This window comes from Phocoena phocoena, chromosome 5 (genome assembly GCF_963924675.1).
Source record: "Phocoena phocoena chromosome 5, mPhoPho1.1, whole genome shotgun sequence".
Lineage (NCBI taxonomy): Eukaryota > Metazoa > Chordata > Mammalia > Artiodactyla > Phocoenidae > Phocoena > Phocoena phocoena.
Window position 1 is genome coordinate 25,590,707 of NC_089223.1, and position 20,202 is coordinate 25,610,908.

At 42.4% G+C, this 20,202-nt stretch overlaps 1 protein-coding gene across 3 annotated transcripts in view; it reads right to left on the minus strand.

Moving 5' to 3' along the window:
* SLC10A7 (solute carrier family 10 member 7) overlaps positions 1-20,202 on the minus strand; it is a 251,845-nt gene that overhangs the window by 22,871 nt on the left and 208,772 nt on the right. For all 3 annotated transcript variants that reach the window (XM_065877675.1, XM_065877676.1, XM_065877674.1), the window contains one exon: positions 15,501-15,574. In XM_065877675.1, coding sequence (XP_065733747.1) covers positions 15,501-15,574 — 74 coding nt within the window. The remainder of the gene's footprint in view (positions 1-15,500; positions 15,575-20,202) is intronic.

Sequence of the window (20,202 nt, forward strand, 5' to 3'; positions counted from 1 at the left end):
AACCCATCCAAAAATGGTTAGAAGACCTAAACAGACATTTCTCCAAAGAAGATATACAGATTGCCAACAAACACATGAAAGAATGCTCAACATCACTGATCATTAGAGAAATGCAAATCAAAACTACAATGAGGTATCATCTCACACCAGTCAGAATGGCCATCCTCAAAAAATCTACAAAGAACAAATGCTGTAGAGGGTGTGGAGAAAAGGGAACCCTCTTGCACTGTGGGTGGGAATGTAAATTGATAGAGCCACTATGGAGAACAGTATGGAGGTTAAAAAACTAAAAATAGAACTAGCAGATGACCCAGCAATCCCACTACTGGGCATATACCCTGAGAAAACCATAATTGAAAAAGAGTTATGTACCACAATGTTCATTGCAGCACTATTTACAATAGCCAGGACATGGAAGCAACCTAAGTGTCCATCAACAGATGAATGGATAAAGAAGATGTGGCACATATATACAATGGAATACTACTCAACCATAAAAAGTAACGCAATTGAGTTATTTGTAGTGAGGTGAATGGACGTAGAGTCTGTCATACAGAGTGAAGTAAGTCAGAAAGAGAAAAACAAATACCGTATGCTAACACGTATATATGGAATCTAAAAAAAAAAAAAAAGGGTTCTGAAGAACGTAAGGGCAGGACAGGAATAAAGATGAAGATGTAGAGAATGGACTAGAGGACACGGGGAGGGGGATGGGTAAGCTGGGACGAAGTGAGAGAGTAGCATTGATACATATATATATACTACCAAATGTAAAATAGATAGCTAGTGGGAAGCAGCTGCGTAGCACAGGGAGATCAGCTCGGTGTTTTGTGACCACCTAGAGGGGTGGGATAGCAAGGGTAGGAGGGAGATGCAAGAGGGAGGAGATATGGGGATATATGTATATGTATAGCTGATTCACTTTGTTATAAAGCAGAAACTAACATACCATTGTAAAGCAATTATACTCCAATAAAGATGTTTTAAAAAGTCAAAAAAATAAAAATAGAAACAACAGGGGCTTCCCTGGTGGCGCAGTGGTTGAGAGTCCGCCTGCCGATGCAGGGGACACGGGTTCTTGTCCCAGTCCGGGAGGATCGCACATGCTGTGGAGCAGCTGGGCCCGTGAGCCATGGCCCCTGAGCCTGCGGGTCCGGAGCCTGTGCTTCGCAACGGAAGAGGCCACAACAGTGAGAGGCCCGCGTACCGCAAAAAAAAACAAAAAAAAGAAAGGAAAAAAAAAGAAACAACACAACTTAAATAAATTAATAAATAAAAGTCTGACTCACGTTTCTGTGGTTTAACTTGGCTAGATGTTGTCCCGCTAACCTACTTCTGCCCTCATTTGTTTTCAGTGATATAAAAATTGGGGAGTGAAGACCTCATTCAGAGGACTTTTAGGCAGAGGAAGAAAATAAGAGAACCCTGGAAGCCATTTCTAGAAATAACAATGTTTTTCTAATCCCCTTGGTTTTCTTTAAACTCTGAACAGTTTAACATATCTAATCACAACACAGAGAATTGTGGTTTTCACAAATGGTCGGTTTTATTAACAAATGAGCAGGTGTAATCCCACCTGGATCCTTCTGGAACACAGTGGACCACACATGCGTACAAATAAAGGAAGTAGCATGATACCATGGCTCTCAGCGGCAGCTGCTCGTTAGAATCACCTGGGTAGCTTTTAAAAACTGTGATACCTGGGTCTATCCTGAGAGATTCTGAGCAAACAGGTATGGGGAGGGTCCCGGCACAGTTTTGCGTAGCTCTCAGGTGATTCCAGTGTGAGCTGGGCTGAGAAGTTTGGTCTGGTAATAAGGGAGAGCAAGAGGATTCTAGAGGTTTCTGGGGGTTTCTGGAGGTAGACACATGGCCACTGTGTGCTGGCTTTGCCGTTCTCCTCACTGTGTAAACTGGGGTGACTTACTTGACCTCTCTGAGGCTCAGTTTTCTTGGACAATGGGATCAATAAAAGCTATTGTGCAGGGCTGTTGTGTAGATCCAATGAGATAATAAGGCAACCCATGTGCTTGATGCAGTGCCTGGCACGTAGTAGGTGCCATAGGACTGCCAGACCCTTTTCCTTTTAATGTTTCAAAGTGGTTTTATATCTACTTTATTTTTTATTTTTTATTTTTTTGTAGTATGCAGGCCTCTCACTGTTGTGGCCTCTCCCGTTGCGGAACACAGGCTCTGGACGCGCAGGCTCAGCGGCCATGGCTCACAGGCCTAGCTGCTCCGCGGCATGTGGGATCTTCCCGGACCAGGGCACGAACCCGCATCCCATGCATCGGCAGGCAGACTCTCAACCACTGCGCCACCAGGGAAGCCCTATATCTACTTTCTTATTCAATCATCACCTCAACCTTGTGATATGGGAGAAAAATACAGGCTAGCCATTTTGGACGTCTACATGTCTGGCTGATTTCTAATTTCAATATCATTTTACACTCAAAGTAATTTCGTAGCCTCCCTAACCTCTGGAGGGCCTCAGGGCCCAGTGCTCGGAGCCCTTTTCTCCTCTGTCTACCCATTCTTCAGTGATCCCATGGAGCCTGATAGCTTAAACTAACATCTATATGCTGAAAATTCCAGCTTAGACCAGAATTCTAGACTCAAAGACAACTCTTCTCTGGATGTCGAAAAGACATCTCAAACTTAACACGTTCAAGATGGAACTCTGGGTCTGCCCCACATCCCTCTTCCACCAGTAAAATCTGTTTCTCATCCAGTCTAGTAAATGGTAACTCCATCCTTCCAGCCCCTCAGGCCAAACGCCTTGGAATCGCCTTTCATTCCTCCTTCTTTTACATACAAATCCAATTCGTCAGCAAATCCCAGTAGTTCTGCATTCAAAATACAACCAGGGCGAGAGAGAGTCATGGACATATACACACTAACAAACGTAGTAAGGTAGATAGCTAGGGGGAAGCAACCGCAAGGCACAGGGCTATTAGCTCGGGGCTTTGAGACAGCCTGGAGGGGTGGGATGGGGAGAGTGGGAGGGAGACAGACGCAAGAGGGAAGACACATGGGAGCATATATATATGTATAGCTGATTCACTTTGTTATAAAGCAGAAACTAACACACCATTGTAAAGCAATTATACCCCAATAAAGATGTTAAAAAAAAAAAAAATACAACCAGGATCCAACGCTTCTCACCACTCCACTATTACCTTTAACCACACCACCCCAGCTTTCGTCTGGATTAAAGGCTCTTAACTGGCTTTCCTGTTTCTCCCTGCTGCACCCTTCCCCCCAGCCAGACCCAGTCCTTTTTCAACATAGCAGCCAAAGTGGGAGCTGAATCTTTTGACTTGTTCACTCAGACCCCTCACGGCTTCCCCTCTCCTTCTGCATAGCAGGCAAGTCCTCACAGCAGGTGGATAAGGTCTCACACAGTATCACCGGCACTCTCCCGTGACCTTTTACCACGCCTCCTAGAACTCTCTTCTCACCCCTTCTGCTCCCTGAACACTGGCCCCTTCCTCTTTCTCCAACTTGCCGAGCACACCGTGGCCTCACGTCCTTTGCCCTCGCTGTTCCCCCTGGTGGGAGCCTCCTTCCTCTCTATATCACGTGGCTTGCTCCCTCTTCCCTACAGGTCTTTGACCCAAAGCTCCCTTTAAGCCTAAAATGTCCCCACCTCCCTCTGGCCCTTCTTATTCTCCTTTCTGGTTTTCTTTTTCTCCACACACTTCCCATGATCTGAAGTGCAATATGTCTGAGTGTTTGTCTGTTGGACCCACTAGAAAGGAAGCTGGATAAGGGGGAGTGCTTTTTCGTGTTTTGCTCACTGCTGGGCCACCCTAGGGCCTAGGACAGTGCCTGGTGCATAGTAGGCATGAAATAAACACTTGTTGGATGAACACATGAACTGAGCAAATGATGTTGGCGAAGCATCTTTCCATTGGCACCGTTTATTCCTCCACATTTCTGCACTCGCTGTCAGTTGCAGAGGAGTTGGTTTTCATTATTACTAATATTTAGAAAGCTTGCTCTAGCAGTACTAGAGTACAGTAGTAGTACTAGCACAGAGAGTAACTAGTACGTAGAGCAAACCTGAAGCAAAGGCAGCTATGGGAAGTGTCACTGCTCCAAAACCATGAGCGTGCTCAGCTTCAGGAGGTGACATTCCAAGCGAGCTGGCTTCCTGGGGCCCAGGAATCTTTTGAGTTATGTTCAATTTTAAATTTATTTATTTATTTCGGCTGCATTGGGTCTTTCTTGCTGCACGCGGGCTTTCTCTAGTTGTGGCGAGCATAGGCTACTCTTCATTGCGGTTGCACGGGCTTCTCATTGCGGTGGCTTCTCTTGTTGCGGAGCACAGGCTCTAGGTGCTTGGTCTTCAGGAGTTGTGGCTCGTGGGCTCTAGAGCGCAGGCTCAGTAGTTGTGGTGCACGGGCTCAGTTGCTCCGTGGCACGTGGGATCTTCCCGGACCAGGGCTCGAACTTGTGTCCCCTGCATTGGCAGGCGGATTATTAATCACTGCGCCACCAGGGAAGCCCTAGGTCTAATTTTATATCTCCTCCTGCCTCCAGGGTAATTCGTCAAAAACCTACTGCACCCCGCATGGCTTTAAAAAATGGACAGCTAACTTTAATATCTGGCTGGAATTGTTTGGATAGGTCTATAGACGGGGACAAGGAGGCAGTGGGTGTCACCTCATTCTGCAGCCGTGGAGTCCTTTATTCTTTATTGTAAAGAAGCATGGAGCTGGCTGTCATCAAATCCATGCAAACTGGTTTATAGTGTCTGGTTCAATTAAGGGAATTTCTGGGAAGAGTTATGACCAAATAAATAATGTGAGAGATGCAACTCTGAAACAATAATTGTTATTCATCAATCTCTGTTTGCAAGTAGAGATGGAGAGAGAGAAACTTCAAGTGAAGGAGCTCTCCTGGGTGAGATCCTTCACTTCAAACACAGTAAACAACTGTTGTTCTGTGATGCACATTTTAGTACCTCTAGAGGCAACCTTTCTAAATATTAATAATAATAAACAATCCCCTCCGCAACTGACAGCAGGTGCAGGGATGAACAGAGAGCCCTGGGAGACGGGCTGTGGTCGGCCCTCCTGGATGTGGCGAAGGCCTCCTCAGAAAGGACAAGCTCCAGGACAACAGAATGTGGTCCCCTCACTTCCTGTTTTCAGAAGCACGGAGTGCATATGGCTTCGGGCATGTGAGTTGATTATTAACATGTAAAATGAATCTCTTTAGAGCTCCTTCTAACTATGACACGGTGGTTTTTATTTTGAAAGAAATATGAAACTGCGGAATTAAGAGCTTCCACCACTAACAACTGACATTAAGAGACGCACAGGGGTAAGGATTCGGTGTATAGTTTGAGGTGCCGCTGTATAATATGTGGGATTTTTTTTTTTTTTTTTTTTTTTTGCGGTACACTGGCCTCTCACTGTTGTGGCCTCTCCCGTTGCGGAGCACAGGCTTCGGACGCACAGGCTCAGCGGCCACGGCTCACGGGCCCAGCCGCTCCGCGGCATGTGGGATCTTCCCGGACCGGGGCACGAACCCGTGTCCCCTCCATCGGCAGGCGGACTCTCAACCACTGCGCCACCAGGGAAGCCCTATGTGGGATTTTTTGTCTCCTTGCCATTGAGCTGTAGGGTAACAACGGCGAGTGAGCTCGGCTGCAGTGAAGCTGCCGCATGTAAGCCTTGGCCACTCTTGTTCCTGCTCCAATCCTGAGACCGAGAGAGCAGCAGACGACGCACCACTGGAGCTATTTCTAGAGGACTGGGTGGTGTGATGGAAAGGACTTGGACTTTGACGTCAGAGACCTGGTTTTCAGTCCTGACAGTGCTACCCACCAGCTACGTGATTGGGTGACCTGACCTGAATACCCTCAGTTTCCACATCTGCTCAAAATGAGGTTAAAATAACTATCTCAAGTGGTAGTTGGAGGTTTCAGTGAGACAGTGCATGTCAAGTACCCAGTACAGTGCCTGGCATAAAGTCAGCATCTCCAAAATGATAGCTATTATTATTATTATGAATAGCATTATGAATCAGTATTGCGGGGTTCAAATTCGGTAGTCTACAGGACTGAGCAGGGAAGGGGTTTGTCACTGAAATCATCTAGGATGAGGTCGGAAGCATTCCTACAATTCTTGAGAATGGGAACTGCTGAGGACTGCCACGGGAACAGAAACATCTACCTCGGATGCCACGCAAACCTCCATTGGCCTCCATCTGTTTACAACTTCTTGCTAAGTGCTTATGATTCTATCTGGCCTGCTGTCCCTTTCGGAGCACTGACTTCTGCAAAGCGTGATTCTATTTTGTGTGTTGTTGATTTTTTTTAAATCTTTCTACAGTATCAATTACACTGTGAGACTTTTGGGGAAAATCATATATATTTCCTTTCATAATGGGTTTTTTTAAAAGGATAACTTGCAAATAGTAAGGCATTCTGAAATTGTTTTTAAATATGCTTAAATTCGACTGTCAGCTTGCCAGGAAGACATGGTCTTAAAGGAAGAAAGCCCCCTCTTTTGGAGTGAGTGCTTGGTATGATGGGCATGAAATGGATGGTTTTCTTTTGCTCGGGTTATACCTCGTGAAATACTGGCACACTTCCACATCCAAGCATGGTGGTTTAACCAGACTGGTAAAAAAAAGGACTCAAGAGAACATCTGAAGGCAAAAAATCAGTATAGGTTTTTATCCTTCCTAGACATGACCATGAGGCCATGGAATGAAGTGAGTGATTCCTAGAAATCAGAGTCCAGGCCTACTGAGTCTTTAAAAAAAATGTTTGTTGTTTACCTTTTTATAGTACTTAGTGGTGTGTCATAAGCCTCTACGTCCTAAGCATCTCATTTTGGCTAATGATGAGATAAAAAAGTATCTAAAAGGGGGGCGCACCATGGCTAGGCTAAAGTAAAAAAAAAAAACAGAAAAAAGAAAACCAGCAACCGTGGTTGGTACAAACTGGTTCCCACCATCATCACTAAGCGCCTATACAAAGTTTGACCAAATGCTCTGCTAGGTCAAATGCTCGCCTAAGAACCTGATAGTGGGTGAGCTAGGTTCTCTGGAAGCTGAGAGGTGATTATGGATGGATGTAATATGGTGGCTCTTACACTTTTGTGTGCATAATACCCTTTTTTTGCGATGTGTTACAATCAGGCTCCAGGGTCTTATTCTTAAAAATTCTGGATCAGTAGGCCTCAGATGAGGCCCCGTAACATTTTTTTTTGGAAGCAATTTGCTATATTTTTAAGGGCCACCCTTTGAGAAATGCTGATCTTAGGCTGTCCCTCTGAATGACTCAAGATTCTAAAGCTAACACTTAAGTCTTTCAAAATCAGAAAATTATTGAATGTTAGAACCAGAAGGATCCCAGAGATCATCTAGCCTAGACTTTTCATGTTAGCAACCAAGGGCTGATACAAGAACCTGGGTTTCACAGCATAGGACCTTCCCCAGAACTCTCATTACAGCTCGGCACAGTGGCTAAGAGTCAGACTTCTGGCTTTGCCACTTGGGGTCATGTGACTTGGGCAAGTTGTTTATCACTCTGGACCTCACCTCCCTTGCGGGGGTGACTGTGGTAGTGAGGTGAGCTGGTGCATGGAAAGAACTGTTGGAACGTGACCTGTACCAGGCTGGTCATGCATAAGCTCCAGATTCTTCCAGCAGATAGAGTACAGTGGCTGAAGAAATTTGAAGGGTAGGTGAAAATTACCTGTACTCCCCACTCCCAGCACCTTGCCAGCAGCTTTGAATGAAAGCAAGCTGCCACAGGTACAGGTATTTTTAGGTTAACACATATTAGCAGTAAAAGTGTCAACTAAAGTCCCAGCTCTGACTTTGCCAGTGCTCTCACTAGCACCTTGCACGAGAGGGTCTCTCAGAGCAGGATTCAGTAACCCTTACAGTCAGCCTCAGGTGACTACAGGGCCTCCGGACAGAGGCTGAGCACAAAACTGGTAGGGATCGGGCCTTCAGCACAGCCCTGGGGATTGCATATTCAGGACATGGGATTTGCTAGATTCTTCTAGCAAGTGGGAAGTGTGTCTCGAAAGTTTAAAGGCAGGCTACATATCAACGAGGGTCCATTTATTACATTTATCATGAAAGGCAACAAGTCAGTAATTTCATCAATAAAAACCTATTTCTGGGCTTCCCAGGTGGTTGAGAGTCCGCCTGCCGATGCAGGGGACGCGGGCTCGTGCCCCGGTCTGGGAAGATCCCACATGCCGCGGAGAGGCTGGGTCCGTGAGCCATGGCCGCTGAGCCTGCGCGTCCGGAGCCTGTGCTCCACAACGGGAGAGGCCACAACAGCGACAGGCCCGCGTACCGCAAAAAAAAAAAAACAAACCTATTTCTGAATTCATTATGCTAATTAGTAAAGTCTCTGGTTGATAGAGATATAGATAACAAAAGCATCTGTTGTAGCTGCCTCTGGAGTATTTTCTTTTTGATAAAATAATAGCTGAACACTCCAGTGAGAATTTTCCATGAGAGCAGTGGGCTGTCCTGGGCGCTGAGGTCTACACTAACCATCAGCATAAAATATTTTCAAGTAAATTACTTCTTGTAACAAGCATTTAGCCTATTAAGTACCCAATTAATCTCCATTGTTGTTATTATTATTACTAATTGAAAACATGTTGAATAGAGAAACAATTTAAAAAGTAAATCAACAAAAGGTATAGAAACTCTATTATATAAGCTGGATTAATAAAATCTAAATGGCGGTGACCTGACTGCACTTCAAGAATTATTCCAAGTCTTAAATTAGGTCTGGTTCTTACATGGTATCAGAAATTTCGGCTAAAGTTTCGTGAAAAAGGGACAGCAGTAGCTGAAGCCTACACGGTAACTATTTGAGAAAGGGGGTAAAATTTCACCAAGCAAGACTTGAAGTAGTATTTTTCAGACCTTGGATCACGACCCATTAATGAGTTGCTGAATCAGTGTAATGGGTTTTGATATAGCACTTGGCTAGAAGATGGAATGTATCACGAGAAGTGAGAGTGAATGTTGTTTTGTCAAACTTTTACACACATGCAAATGTTTTCTGGATCACACTGTAAAAGGTATTTCTAACTACAGGTTGTGGTTAAAAATGTCTGACAGTCCCCGGCACAGGAAACGTGGAGAAGGAGCAGAAATGAGCGAGCACCAGGGCATTGGTCCTGGTGAACACCGCACACTGCGAACACCTCCTGCAGTATCGTTCAGAAGAATGGTACCTGAGCATCAGGCTAGGAAATCCTCAAAGAGGTTTTAATGTCTTTCATTTGATACTTATGCAGAACCTGGGGACTTTCTAAATTTTTATTACGAAGTCTGGATATGCTAGTGATGAAGTTCAGACACCAAATTCAGAATCAAAAATTCAAAACAAAGTAATCTGCAAAGCTCCAAACATAAGTGTATCACTTTGTTCGAGAACTTGCATCTCTTTCTTTATGTGGATCAGAAAACAGTACAAAAGGACAGACACTACCCAACTTGTTTTCACTATGGTGGTAAATCCTACTGGGCCTTTAATTTCAGTGGCATCTTTAAGACTCTGTCAGATGCCAGATGAATGGATAAAGAAGAGGTATATATATACACAATGGAATATTACTCAGCCATAAAAAAGAATGAAATAATGCCATGTGCAGCAACATGGATGACCCTGGAGATTATCATACTAAGTGAAGTAAGTCAGACAGAGAAAGACAAACACCATATGATATCACTTATTTGTGGAATCTAAAATATGATATAAATGAACTTGTTTACAAAACAGAAACAGACACACAGACACAGAAAACAATCTTATGGTTACCAAAGGGGAAGTGGGGGAGGAAAGGATAAATTAGGAGTATGGGATTAACAGATACACACTACTATACATAAAACAGATAAACAACAAGGATCTACGATATAGCACAGGAAACTATATTCAGTATCTTGTAATAACCTATAATGGAAAAGAATCTGAAAAAGAATATATGTATATATATATATATATAGAGTCACTTTGCTCTATATATAGAATCTGTCAGAGAACCCCATACTGTCTTTCCTTACAGAACTGAAACGCCAAGAGCAAACTGCAGGACAAAAAATATATTTACGCTTATGCCTCAGAGACAAAGTTCTATTTTCTGTCTTTACCCAGGACTTCGATTTCTACTGTGATAGTTTGTTGTTAAACAGCATTATGGTTCTCAGTTTGCAAGAACAGAGTGCAGACACTGATGCCTCTGAAAGGTAAGGGCTGGCCCATCAAGACACACTTTAACTACAATATAACCTTTTGTTAATAAAGAAAATACAAGGACTGTGTGCCAGTTTATGACAGGCCATAAGGAATAGATACATATGGCCACAATTACAGATAGTGAAGATTTTTAAACTGTCTTATAATTAGCAATGGAATCAGAAGTCATTTTCTTTTTTTAAACAATCAATAAAATGATTCAAACCCACACTGAGAGTGTACACTGAAAACACTCAGAATCAGTCTAGCACTTCTGGGTCTTCAAAGAGCTTTCACATCCTATTGTCCAGTGCAGCTCTGGAAGCAGGAGACCTGGAATCTAGTCTCTGTTAGTTATATGCCCTGGCATAAATTTTTAGAATTTTTTCTACGCTTCACTTCTTTGTATGAAAAATAAGATAATTACTGATTTGCTAATATTCAAGGTTATTTAGGTAACAAGAGTTAAGGGGTTAAAGGCTTTAAAAAAGTGCTTCTCAATTGTAGGGCAGTTTCATCAAGATAATAGTCTTTATGTGCCAAATAGAATTGCAGAGAAGCTTTAGGGGGAAAGAAAAACAGAAATGCAAACTTTCCTATTTCAATTCCATTTCCTCTGGAGAAAATAACCCAGATGTTATTAAATGATCTTTTCAGCCCAAGCTGCAGGGTAATCCTTTAGCACTCTTGAAAAGCTTCCAAGTAAAATTGAAAATGAGATCCTTTTCAGAGTTTGTGTCTCCTATGAAACTCTTTGGAGAGTATGAAGATAATTTTTAGCCTCTTTAGGAAGATGTAACAGTCATATTTCCTTTCTTGTAATATTGTAACATTATTTACATAGCTGTTCCTTTCAAGAACTCTTTTCCTTTTCACACATAGCAGGGAAACTGTTACCTTATAGAATGGTGGTAATATCAGTCACTGAGCAAAAGACTCATAGGAACTTAAAACTGGAAGGAATCTCAAGTATCATCTCTTCCATCTTCTCATTTTACAGATTTGGAAATTGAGGCTGATAGCAGTTAAGTGATTTGTTCAGCTTTTGGTGAGAGAACTGCAACTTGAATCCCAACTAGAATCAGGTATGTATTCTTTCCACTCTTTCCAGAATCCTATGTCTATCAAAAAGCTATATGCTTTTTGCTTAAAGCATAGTTTCTTATCACAGCTCAGCTGTGTAACTGCAAGCGTAGACTCATAATGAAGTTCAATGTGAGGGAAAGATGCCTTGATTGGTCTTTGTACACAAATGTCTATAAATGGTAAGACCCATAGTGGACTTTTAATACACATTGATCACAACACTCTATTTAAAACTTAAAGAGCATTCTTTCAATTCAGAAAAGCTTTTGGACACAAACAACTGGTCTCACAACTGATTGCCAGTTGTCAGTTGACATGCTCTAGGAGTATACGCTTTCATTTTGCCATTTGGAAACATGAAAAACTAATATAAACATACACTCACTTAAGGATCTCAAACATCCTTAAACATTCTCTTTCTAGGAATAGTGAGAAAGTTTTCTATATATATTAGAACTCTAGATACCAAAGTGATTTGAACACTCAAGAGAAAAAGATAAATAAAATAAAAGTAAAATACTAATTCCACAGGGTCCCTCGGATCGAATTTCTTTTGTGATGAGCTCTGTTGACTGAGTGAGCACTGAACCGTTGCTAACTAGGGTGCAAGCTGTTCTCCCACCTCTGCTATGTAAAGTGTCTTCTCATCATTATACAAAAATCACCATCAAACTAGAAAACAATTTGGGAGAGTTCATGGCTTTTGGAGCAACCCACAGCCAGTAATGCTGTCTTGACAAAATATAATTATCTCCAACCCTGAGGTGCAACTACAGGAGAGCAGCAAACAAGCCCTGTAGTATTGTTTCAGATGAAGCACAGTGAAAGCTCTGCACTTCCTCCGGGCCTCCGCTTTCTTCCTGAACGAACTCCAGGGAATGGCATCACGTCAGGCTTTCCAGATGGATTATGTGAAGCCATAGCTCAATGTCATTTTCAATAGGAAGCCTCATAATTAAAGGTCAAATAGTCACTTCATCTGCAATCAATCAGTAGAAAAAGTACTAATACGAAGAACTAATCTATCAATGGCAAATGCACTAATAAAAGCAATGAATCAAATTCAGCATATGTGTAGATGCAAGTACATTGAAGAGACTGAGACAGGGCAAAAGCAAGAACAAAAAAATAAATTTCAAGTGTATGTACAAGAGAACTTTCAGAAGGCTTCTCAAAGCCAGAGTTTTCATCTTCGGTTCATTAGTTACCTGGGTATCACCGGGCCTGCAATAATTTATTCTGAAATACAAATACTGGATATAATAATAAAAAATGTTATTTCATAGGGCTTTCTTAATGTATTCTATTTGAGATGTTATGTGTGTGTGTGTGTGTGTGTGTTTAAAATCACTAGAAGAAATATTTTGACAGTGATCACAAAAGGGATAGATATATTTTCTACATGCCAAATAGATGCATTTTAATCTGTTGTATTTCATCTTGAAGTAAGAGCAGTATAACTCTGAGTGATATTACCTGAAATTTGCCCCCTGCTTTCTGGAATATGAATTCTTCACACTTATTGTGATGTTCTTTCATTGCTATGCAGATGAGAAGTTCCATTAGGATAATTGTCGGCCTGTAGCTCAGGTCACTGCCAGGCATATCCTCTGTACCAGAGATGTCAGGTCACCAGTAGAAACATGAATTGGATCTTGTGAAAACTGATACACTAAATTTATAGGGCTTAACAAGTCCATTCAAGCAACAGGACCCAAACACCCCTTGCTGTATGTAGAAATAAGGGTGCTCCTGGGACAAGGGTGATCCGTGCCATCTCACTGAGATAAGGAAGCAGCAAAGAGGTCATTTTTATAAATGCTACCTAGGAGATTGCAGGCAGGAAGCCAGGTCTGATCCCAGCATGATAGAATAGCCTAGCTCGAAGTAAAATTCCCTAATCTAAGAGCTACGGAAACAGGCGTGGGGATGTCTCAGTGGAAGAGTCAGGATGAGTATTTAGGTCTTGCAATTCCAAGAAAGCATAGGTCTACCATGTTATGGAAATAACTAAGGATTTACACTACGATGGTTACTTAGATACCACATTAGTATTTTACTGGAGGACCCAAGTATCTATTTCATGGGCGAACATTGCAAAAGCAAAATGCAAAAGCAGAAGTCCAAGTTAACCCAAACATTTTTAGCACAACAGCTACTTTTGATCGACGTTCAGAGCACCTGTTTGCCTGAAAATTAGAAAGCATCAAGGACAGAAGGATATGGCTTTGAGATTAAAAAAATGAAAAGAAAAAAAAAAAAGATAGGATGGGTAGGTATTCTGCTTACAGAAAAGAAAAGAATACTGATCACAGTGCAGTATGCTTCTCGGGTAGCATACTCGGGTTCACCACCGCCAGCTCCAAGCACAGGAGAAAATCATGGAGAAACAAACACAACCCATTTTGGTTGTCCTGACAAAAGCAAATCCTAGGGGTGGGGCAGGTTTGAAAGGCCACCGCAGAAATGCGGAAGCATATGTGGTGCAGCCAGGACTCAGCATCTGCTCTAACGACACAGGCTCTTTTGGTCCCTGACTCGTGACCTCTGAGGTGCCTGGCAGCGTCCGCCTCTGGCCTCCCTACCTTTGTAACAGCCCCTTCCTTTTCAAGAGACCTGGAGCACCGGGTATCACATCACAACGACCGCATGCAGGAGGAAGTGCAAGATGATTTCTCTGAGGTCAACAGTTAAACCACACCTGTTACATGAACATCTACGGGACCGGGGTCAGGCGACTGGAACCCTGGGAATGGTAATACCATCATAACCAATACAGTTAATAATAACTAATAACAGCTGCTGCTTTAAGGGTATGTGTTATGCGCCAGGCAGCACACCGAGCTCTCTAGGTGGGCACTCTCATTTCGTCCACAGCAATCCACACACAGCACAATTACTGAACACATTCTGTCATGTACTGACTTGTATTAGGTACAAGTCCTGTGCTGGGTACTTAACAAATTTTATCTTTAACCTTTACAGCAGCCTTAAGGATTAAGAAAAGGTAAGAAAATGGCTTACAAAGTGAGAAAGCTAAGGTTCAGGGAGCTTAAGTGATTTGTCCAGGATCACAAAATCAGGACTGAAATGTGGCTTCCAAAAAGCTCTTTCAAATTCTATTTGGTGATGATTATAAAGAAAACCTAACAGTCATAATGCAACGTATGGACAGTATATATATATTTTTTCTTCAAATAAGCTGAACCCCTAGATAGCAATTGCTTCTTTAAGAGCAGGTCCAATTTCTAAATCATTTCCCAAACTTTGCAAGACTGAAAATAATTCTATCAGACAAATATGTTTGGGGCTAGTAAAACCATTATGAAATCTCTTCGTTTCCTAGTTTACAGACTGAACTTTAACACGAGCAGACTTAGAGCAATGTCATTCTCTTTAGTCAGTCACACGTCAAAATGTAATGGAATTTTTAAAACTAGTTTTACCACAATGTGCCTACTACCCCAAGGAGTTTGTTAATGATGTATATTTCAATAAAGTTTCTCATTACTTAATGACTTTTAATGACTAAAAACATGGATTCCAGATGTCTTGGACAGGTTATTGGGATAATGTCATTAAACTGGATAAAGCTAAGTAGAAAATAGCACTTTTCTTGATCTATTTTTGTCCATTAAATACGTACTTATTTCATTTTAGGTGCTGATCAGATTGAGTTAATGATAACTATGTCGTGTTTCTTTATAGAAATAACATTCTGAAATGAACTTCAAACTAATGTCAATATCAAACTAGAGTAATAACATTATTTCCACCTTGCTCCAAGCTTCCAGAAAATATAAGGTGACATTTCCCAGGGGTCACTCTAGAGCCTTCCAAAACCAAGTTTGTGCTCATTGCACCCCCCGCCCCCAACTACACACCCCCAGACTTTTAGCATGAACATTCTACATTGAAAATCTTCGATGAGAATCGAATACGTGATTACAAATAAAGTTAAATCCTACACTATTAAATTTAGGCCCTCAAAAATGGGTTCAATCCAGTGATGGTATTTCAAAGCTATGACCCATCCTCACTTTGCTACTGTTCTTTAGGTCACAGAGTGGAAAATACCCCCATTCCATTTAATTTGAAGAGTCGTTTGAATTTCAAAATCATAAGATGCAATTATCTGAGGGTAATATTAAGTTGGTTTTTAAGTCTGTGGGTCACTTACCCAATGTGAGGGATTTGTGTGTAGAACAGAACATGACAGCCACAGTGTCTGCTGGTGTGAAACCTGAATTATTCCTAGTGGCAAAAGAAAAAAAGTGTTTTACAAATAAAAAGCATATTTAATACATCCTCAATCAAATGTAGTACCTACCTTTGTGCTAACATCCCTTTGATCAGTCCTGGTGACAGAAGTTAATTCTATACCCAAATGTACAGAAATGTCCAAATTTCTTTTTAGAGAATAATTTCTGAGTCGTTTATCCATGAAAAGGAGACAGTCTTAAAAATGTGTGGTGGAGGTCTTCTAAAATTACATATGTAATCAGCTTGTGGCAAGACTTCATAAAAATCACACAGCAAGGAAAGTTAGCACAGTCACTAGGCCATCACTTGATTTTAACCCAGTGGCTTGAAAAGAGTTAATGTATTTCAAAAAGGCTTCCCTCAAGGAGCAACACATCCCTCTGGCAGCAAACAACGGCCTTTGAGAAATACACGGTATGAACAAAAGTTTACCATCATATGTTTTAGTAAAAATAATAAATTACCAATTTTTATCCGTTACTATGTATCAGGTGTTCCCTTAAGGTCTTTGCATATAAAGACAAAAACCCTATCAGGTAGGCAGTACAATATCATTATTTACAGATGAGAAAACTGAGGCACACAGAAGTTATGTAACCTACCCAGGACCCCATAGCTAGGAAGTGACAGAGCCAGGATTTAAATCAAGTCTGGCTCCTGTGCCTGCGCTTAACTGCCATTGTTTTATTGTTATATGTTAAGGATAAAAAAAATCTTGCGTAGTCAAAATCCATTAAATGTTATGGGCATCAGTACTGGTGAATATCATATTCAGATTTCCTATTTTAGATCATAAAGATTTAGAGAACCAGGAACCAAAAAGGTTAGAAATGTAAGTATTATTATTGCATCCTTGATATGTTAGAAGCTATTCCTTCCTGCACCATCAGTGTTTGAAGATATAGTGAGTCTGTTCATTCCCGCCCTGAACTCAGACAAGAGGGCTAGCAAATGGAAAAACGTTCTAGAACCCGACTGCATGCATATAGTTGTAGATGTAACAATCTAACCAATTGTCAAGGATGTCTAAAGAAAGAGACCCCACCGTTTCCCTTAGTAACCTCATCCTTGTATACAACTTTCACTGGCAGAAAAAGCTTCCCTCAGCAGATCCCACATCCTGTTTCTTTGTCATGTACTCACTGGAGGGGAGCAGGACCCTCTCCTCCACCACCTGCTCCTCTGTACATATGTTAAGAGAATATTTAAATTGCCCTTTAGTCTCCTCTCCTTTGAAAAATCATGTAAGCTCATGCTTCCTAACCAGTCTTACCTGCAGCCGTTTTTTTTGTTTGTTTTTTTTTTAAATAACATCTTTCCAAACTGAATTTTTGGTGTCTCACCTCAGTTGAAAGAGAAGGAGGGAGGGAGACAGAGAGAGAGAGAGAGAGAGAGAGAGAAAGAAAGAGAGAGAAAGGGAGAGAGAGTCTCTAGAGAGGATGTTTTGGTTCTGAAGGGGAGGATGATCTCAAGCTTGGCAGGGGGGTAGGGGATGATGATGAAGCCTGTAGAGAACTTCTTGGAGGAAATTACAATTGAGCTAGGCTTTAAAGAACAGGTTTAGACATGCGCAGATGCGGATTTTAGGTAAGGGAGAGCAGAAGGGAAGCATGCAAGTGCAGGCGGCAGTTGGCAAAGCGCAGACTCTCCAGGCTGACTTGTGCACTCGCTCACGTCCAGGAGCGTGGACTCCGTAAGATAGGATAAGGGGAACTACTGAAGGACATGGGACAGTAGAATGGCATGGTCAGACCCGTTCTTAAGGAAGAGTAGTCACACAGCCCAGTATAAGGCTAAGTTGATGAGCCCAGGCAGGGAGCAGAAAGCTATGAAGGCCTGAAGAATCACAGTGAGTACAGGAGCTGGTGGTAAGAGACATGAAGATAGAATTAAAAGAACTTGTCAACTGGCAACTTCTACGAAATATTCCCTCCCAGCAGCTTAAGAGCACAGGCAGTGTGGGAAACACATTGGAATTTAAATCCAGACCATCCTTTTGCTTAGATATAAAATGGGGATAATACTGTCTGCCTCTTAGGGTCATTGTGAGGATAAATGCCAATGTCTGTTAAGAACTGGGCACATAGCAAGTGTTTAAAAATGCTAGTTTAGGGCTTCCCTGGTGGCGCAGTGGTTAAGAGCCCGCCTGCCGATGCAGGGGAGACGGGTTCGTGCCCTGGTCCGGGAAGATCCCACATGCCGCGGAGTGGCCGGGCCCGTGAGCCATGGCCGCTGAGCCTGTGCGTCCAGAGCCTGTGCTCCGCAACGGGAGAGGCCACGACAGTGAGAGGCCTGCGTACCGCAGAAAAAAAAAAAAAGCTAATTTACACTTTTATTGTTATTGTTGCCTTGAGAGAAGAGAGATCGAAGAGAAATTAGAAACTTTGAGAGAATTATCAAAGCATTAATGGAAACAAGGAAGCCCAGTAGGGTCTGGGCAGGAGACCCAGGAGTTGAGGTTTAAGTTTACTGAATTTGCAGTAGTGAAGGGGGCTGTGTTTTCAAGAAATCTGGTGAAGAGAAGAAAAGGGCCATGGAGACGAACCTGTTTATACATAGAAAGTGATGATACAGCAGGTAGAAATAATGGACGAAACCACATCCTCAAAGGGGCCTGAGAGGATGAGACTGAGATTGGCCGGAGAGAAGTGTCCTACAGTCTGAGAGGCTGTGAGCTGGAAGCAAAAGAAGACAAGGTGAGTGAAAATACAGAAAAATTTCGGGTGGAGAATAAGCAAGTGGAGGAAATCTGCATCAGAGAGTTTGCTTTCTGTGCAAAGCGTGAGGCACTTCATTCATCTAGAGAAGTCTGAGGGAATACTGAGGCCTGAGAAAAACTTGACATAAGCAGACTGGGGAATATGACCTACGGTCAATTCACAATGAAAAAAAATGTCTCCAGGAATGAATGCCCAGCTGTGATTGTGGAACACGTGGCAGAGCCAGCTGGCCTAGTCTGGGGTCTTTCTCCGGCAATGCTCTGGTGTCAATAACACTGCAAAGGCCTTTGAGGGGTTCGGCTGCCCTTGTTTGCAACCAGTTGTTGCTGCATCTGGATTTAGGCAGTTTGGTTTTCTTCCAAGGGAGTCCGGCAGTACACTTCTTCTTCGGTGAACGCTGTTCTGCTTGACCCATTTCTAATGTGTCTAGATCTCTCTGGCCAAGAAAGCTCTGATTTAATCTGGAGCTGGCTGCCATGTTGGAGCAGCATTTCCAGTGTGGCGAAAGAGGATGTTTGCAAGATATGCTTACTTGTCCTCTGCTCCGGGGTAAGGAGACCGAAGGTAAGCCCACACGATGTGGGTTGGAACACTGCCCTAGGGTCCTACTGACACAAAGCCCTTCAGTGGGGAGAGAGAATCAGGAGGTAAAGATGGAATGTTTGAGGTTAAAAACAATATTCCATCTAAATAGGGCTGACTTATACTCTATGTCTACAGTAACAGACTGTTCCACATCACAGGTCTTGGAGAAGCCAGCAGAGAACGTGCTCACTTAACCTTCCATCCAATATAAGGAGGAAGAGGATGAGGATGGTGAGTAACCACAGCAGTAAACATTAAAGAAATTTTTTTCTATCATATATATATATTTTAATTGAAGTAGAGTTGATTTGCAGTCAACAATTTTTTTTTTTTTTTTGCCGTACGCGGGCCTCTCACTGTCGTGGCCTCTCCCGTCACGGAGCACAGGCTCCGGACGCGCAGGCTCAGCGGCCATGGCTCACGGGCCCAGCCGCTCCGCGGCACGTGGGATCTTCCCGGACCGGGGCACGAACCCGCGTCCCCTGCATCGGCAGGCGGACTCTCAACCACTGCGCCACCAGGGAAGCCCTGCAGTCAACATTTATTGAGCACTTTGCTAAGCACTTTGCATCCAGTTCTTCTTTCTTCGTAGAACAGCCTTATACGGTAACAGTATTTTGGTCTTGTTTTTCCGAAAAGGGATCTTGAAGCACAGTTGCCTCAAGTCACACAGCTAATAAGGAGGCTGCCCCAAATTGTGAAGACAAGTTTGCCTTCTGAGAAGAACATTATAAAAACTCAAAACCATAACCAAAATCACCACACAATTTAGTGGATGAGAGCAGCCATCCTGGTAACTAACCCTCCCTCACCCATGCTCTGTTCAGGGGTGGTTAAATGGTGAAATGTCATGACAACACACAGAAGAACAAAGTATCCCATACATTATATTAAGTGATAATGGCTATAATTATTTTCAGTGATTATCATCTCTACTGTGCTCACATTCTTGAAAGGAATCACATTACTATTTATTTTCAAACTCTACCTTATCTCTATTTAATATTGATTTTCTTTTTATCTTGTTTTTATAATTCTTTTGATTACTTTGGCGTCCCTCGAGATGTTTATTTCCTTTTCTTCCCAACTGGTCTTTTTATTCTCGCACAAAGCTTTCATTCAGTGTTTTCCACATAATATTTATTTTGCCTTCCTTTGAGTACCCACAAAGGAAAATATGTCAAAAGGTTTTACTAGCAGAATTACAGAATGTGGAGCAGAAAGGGTCCTCTGAGATAGTCCCGTCTAAGCCCACTGTTTTTACAGGGGGATACTTCCACGTGAAATACTTTCCTTTGTTAACCTCTGTACCTG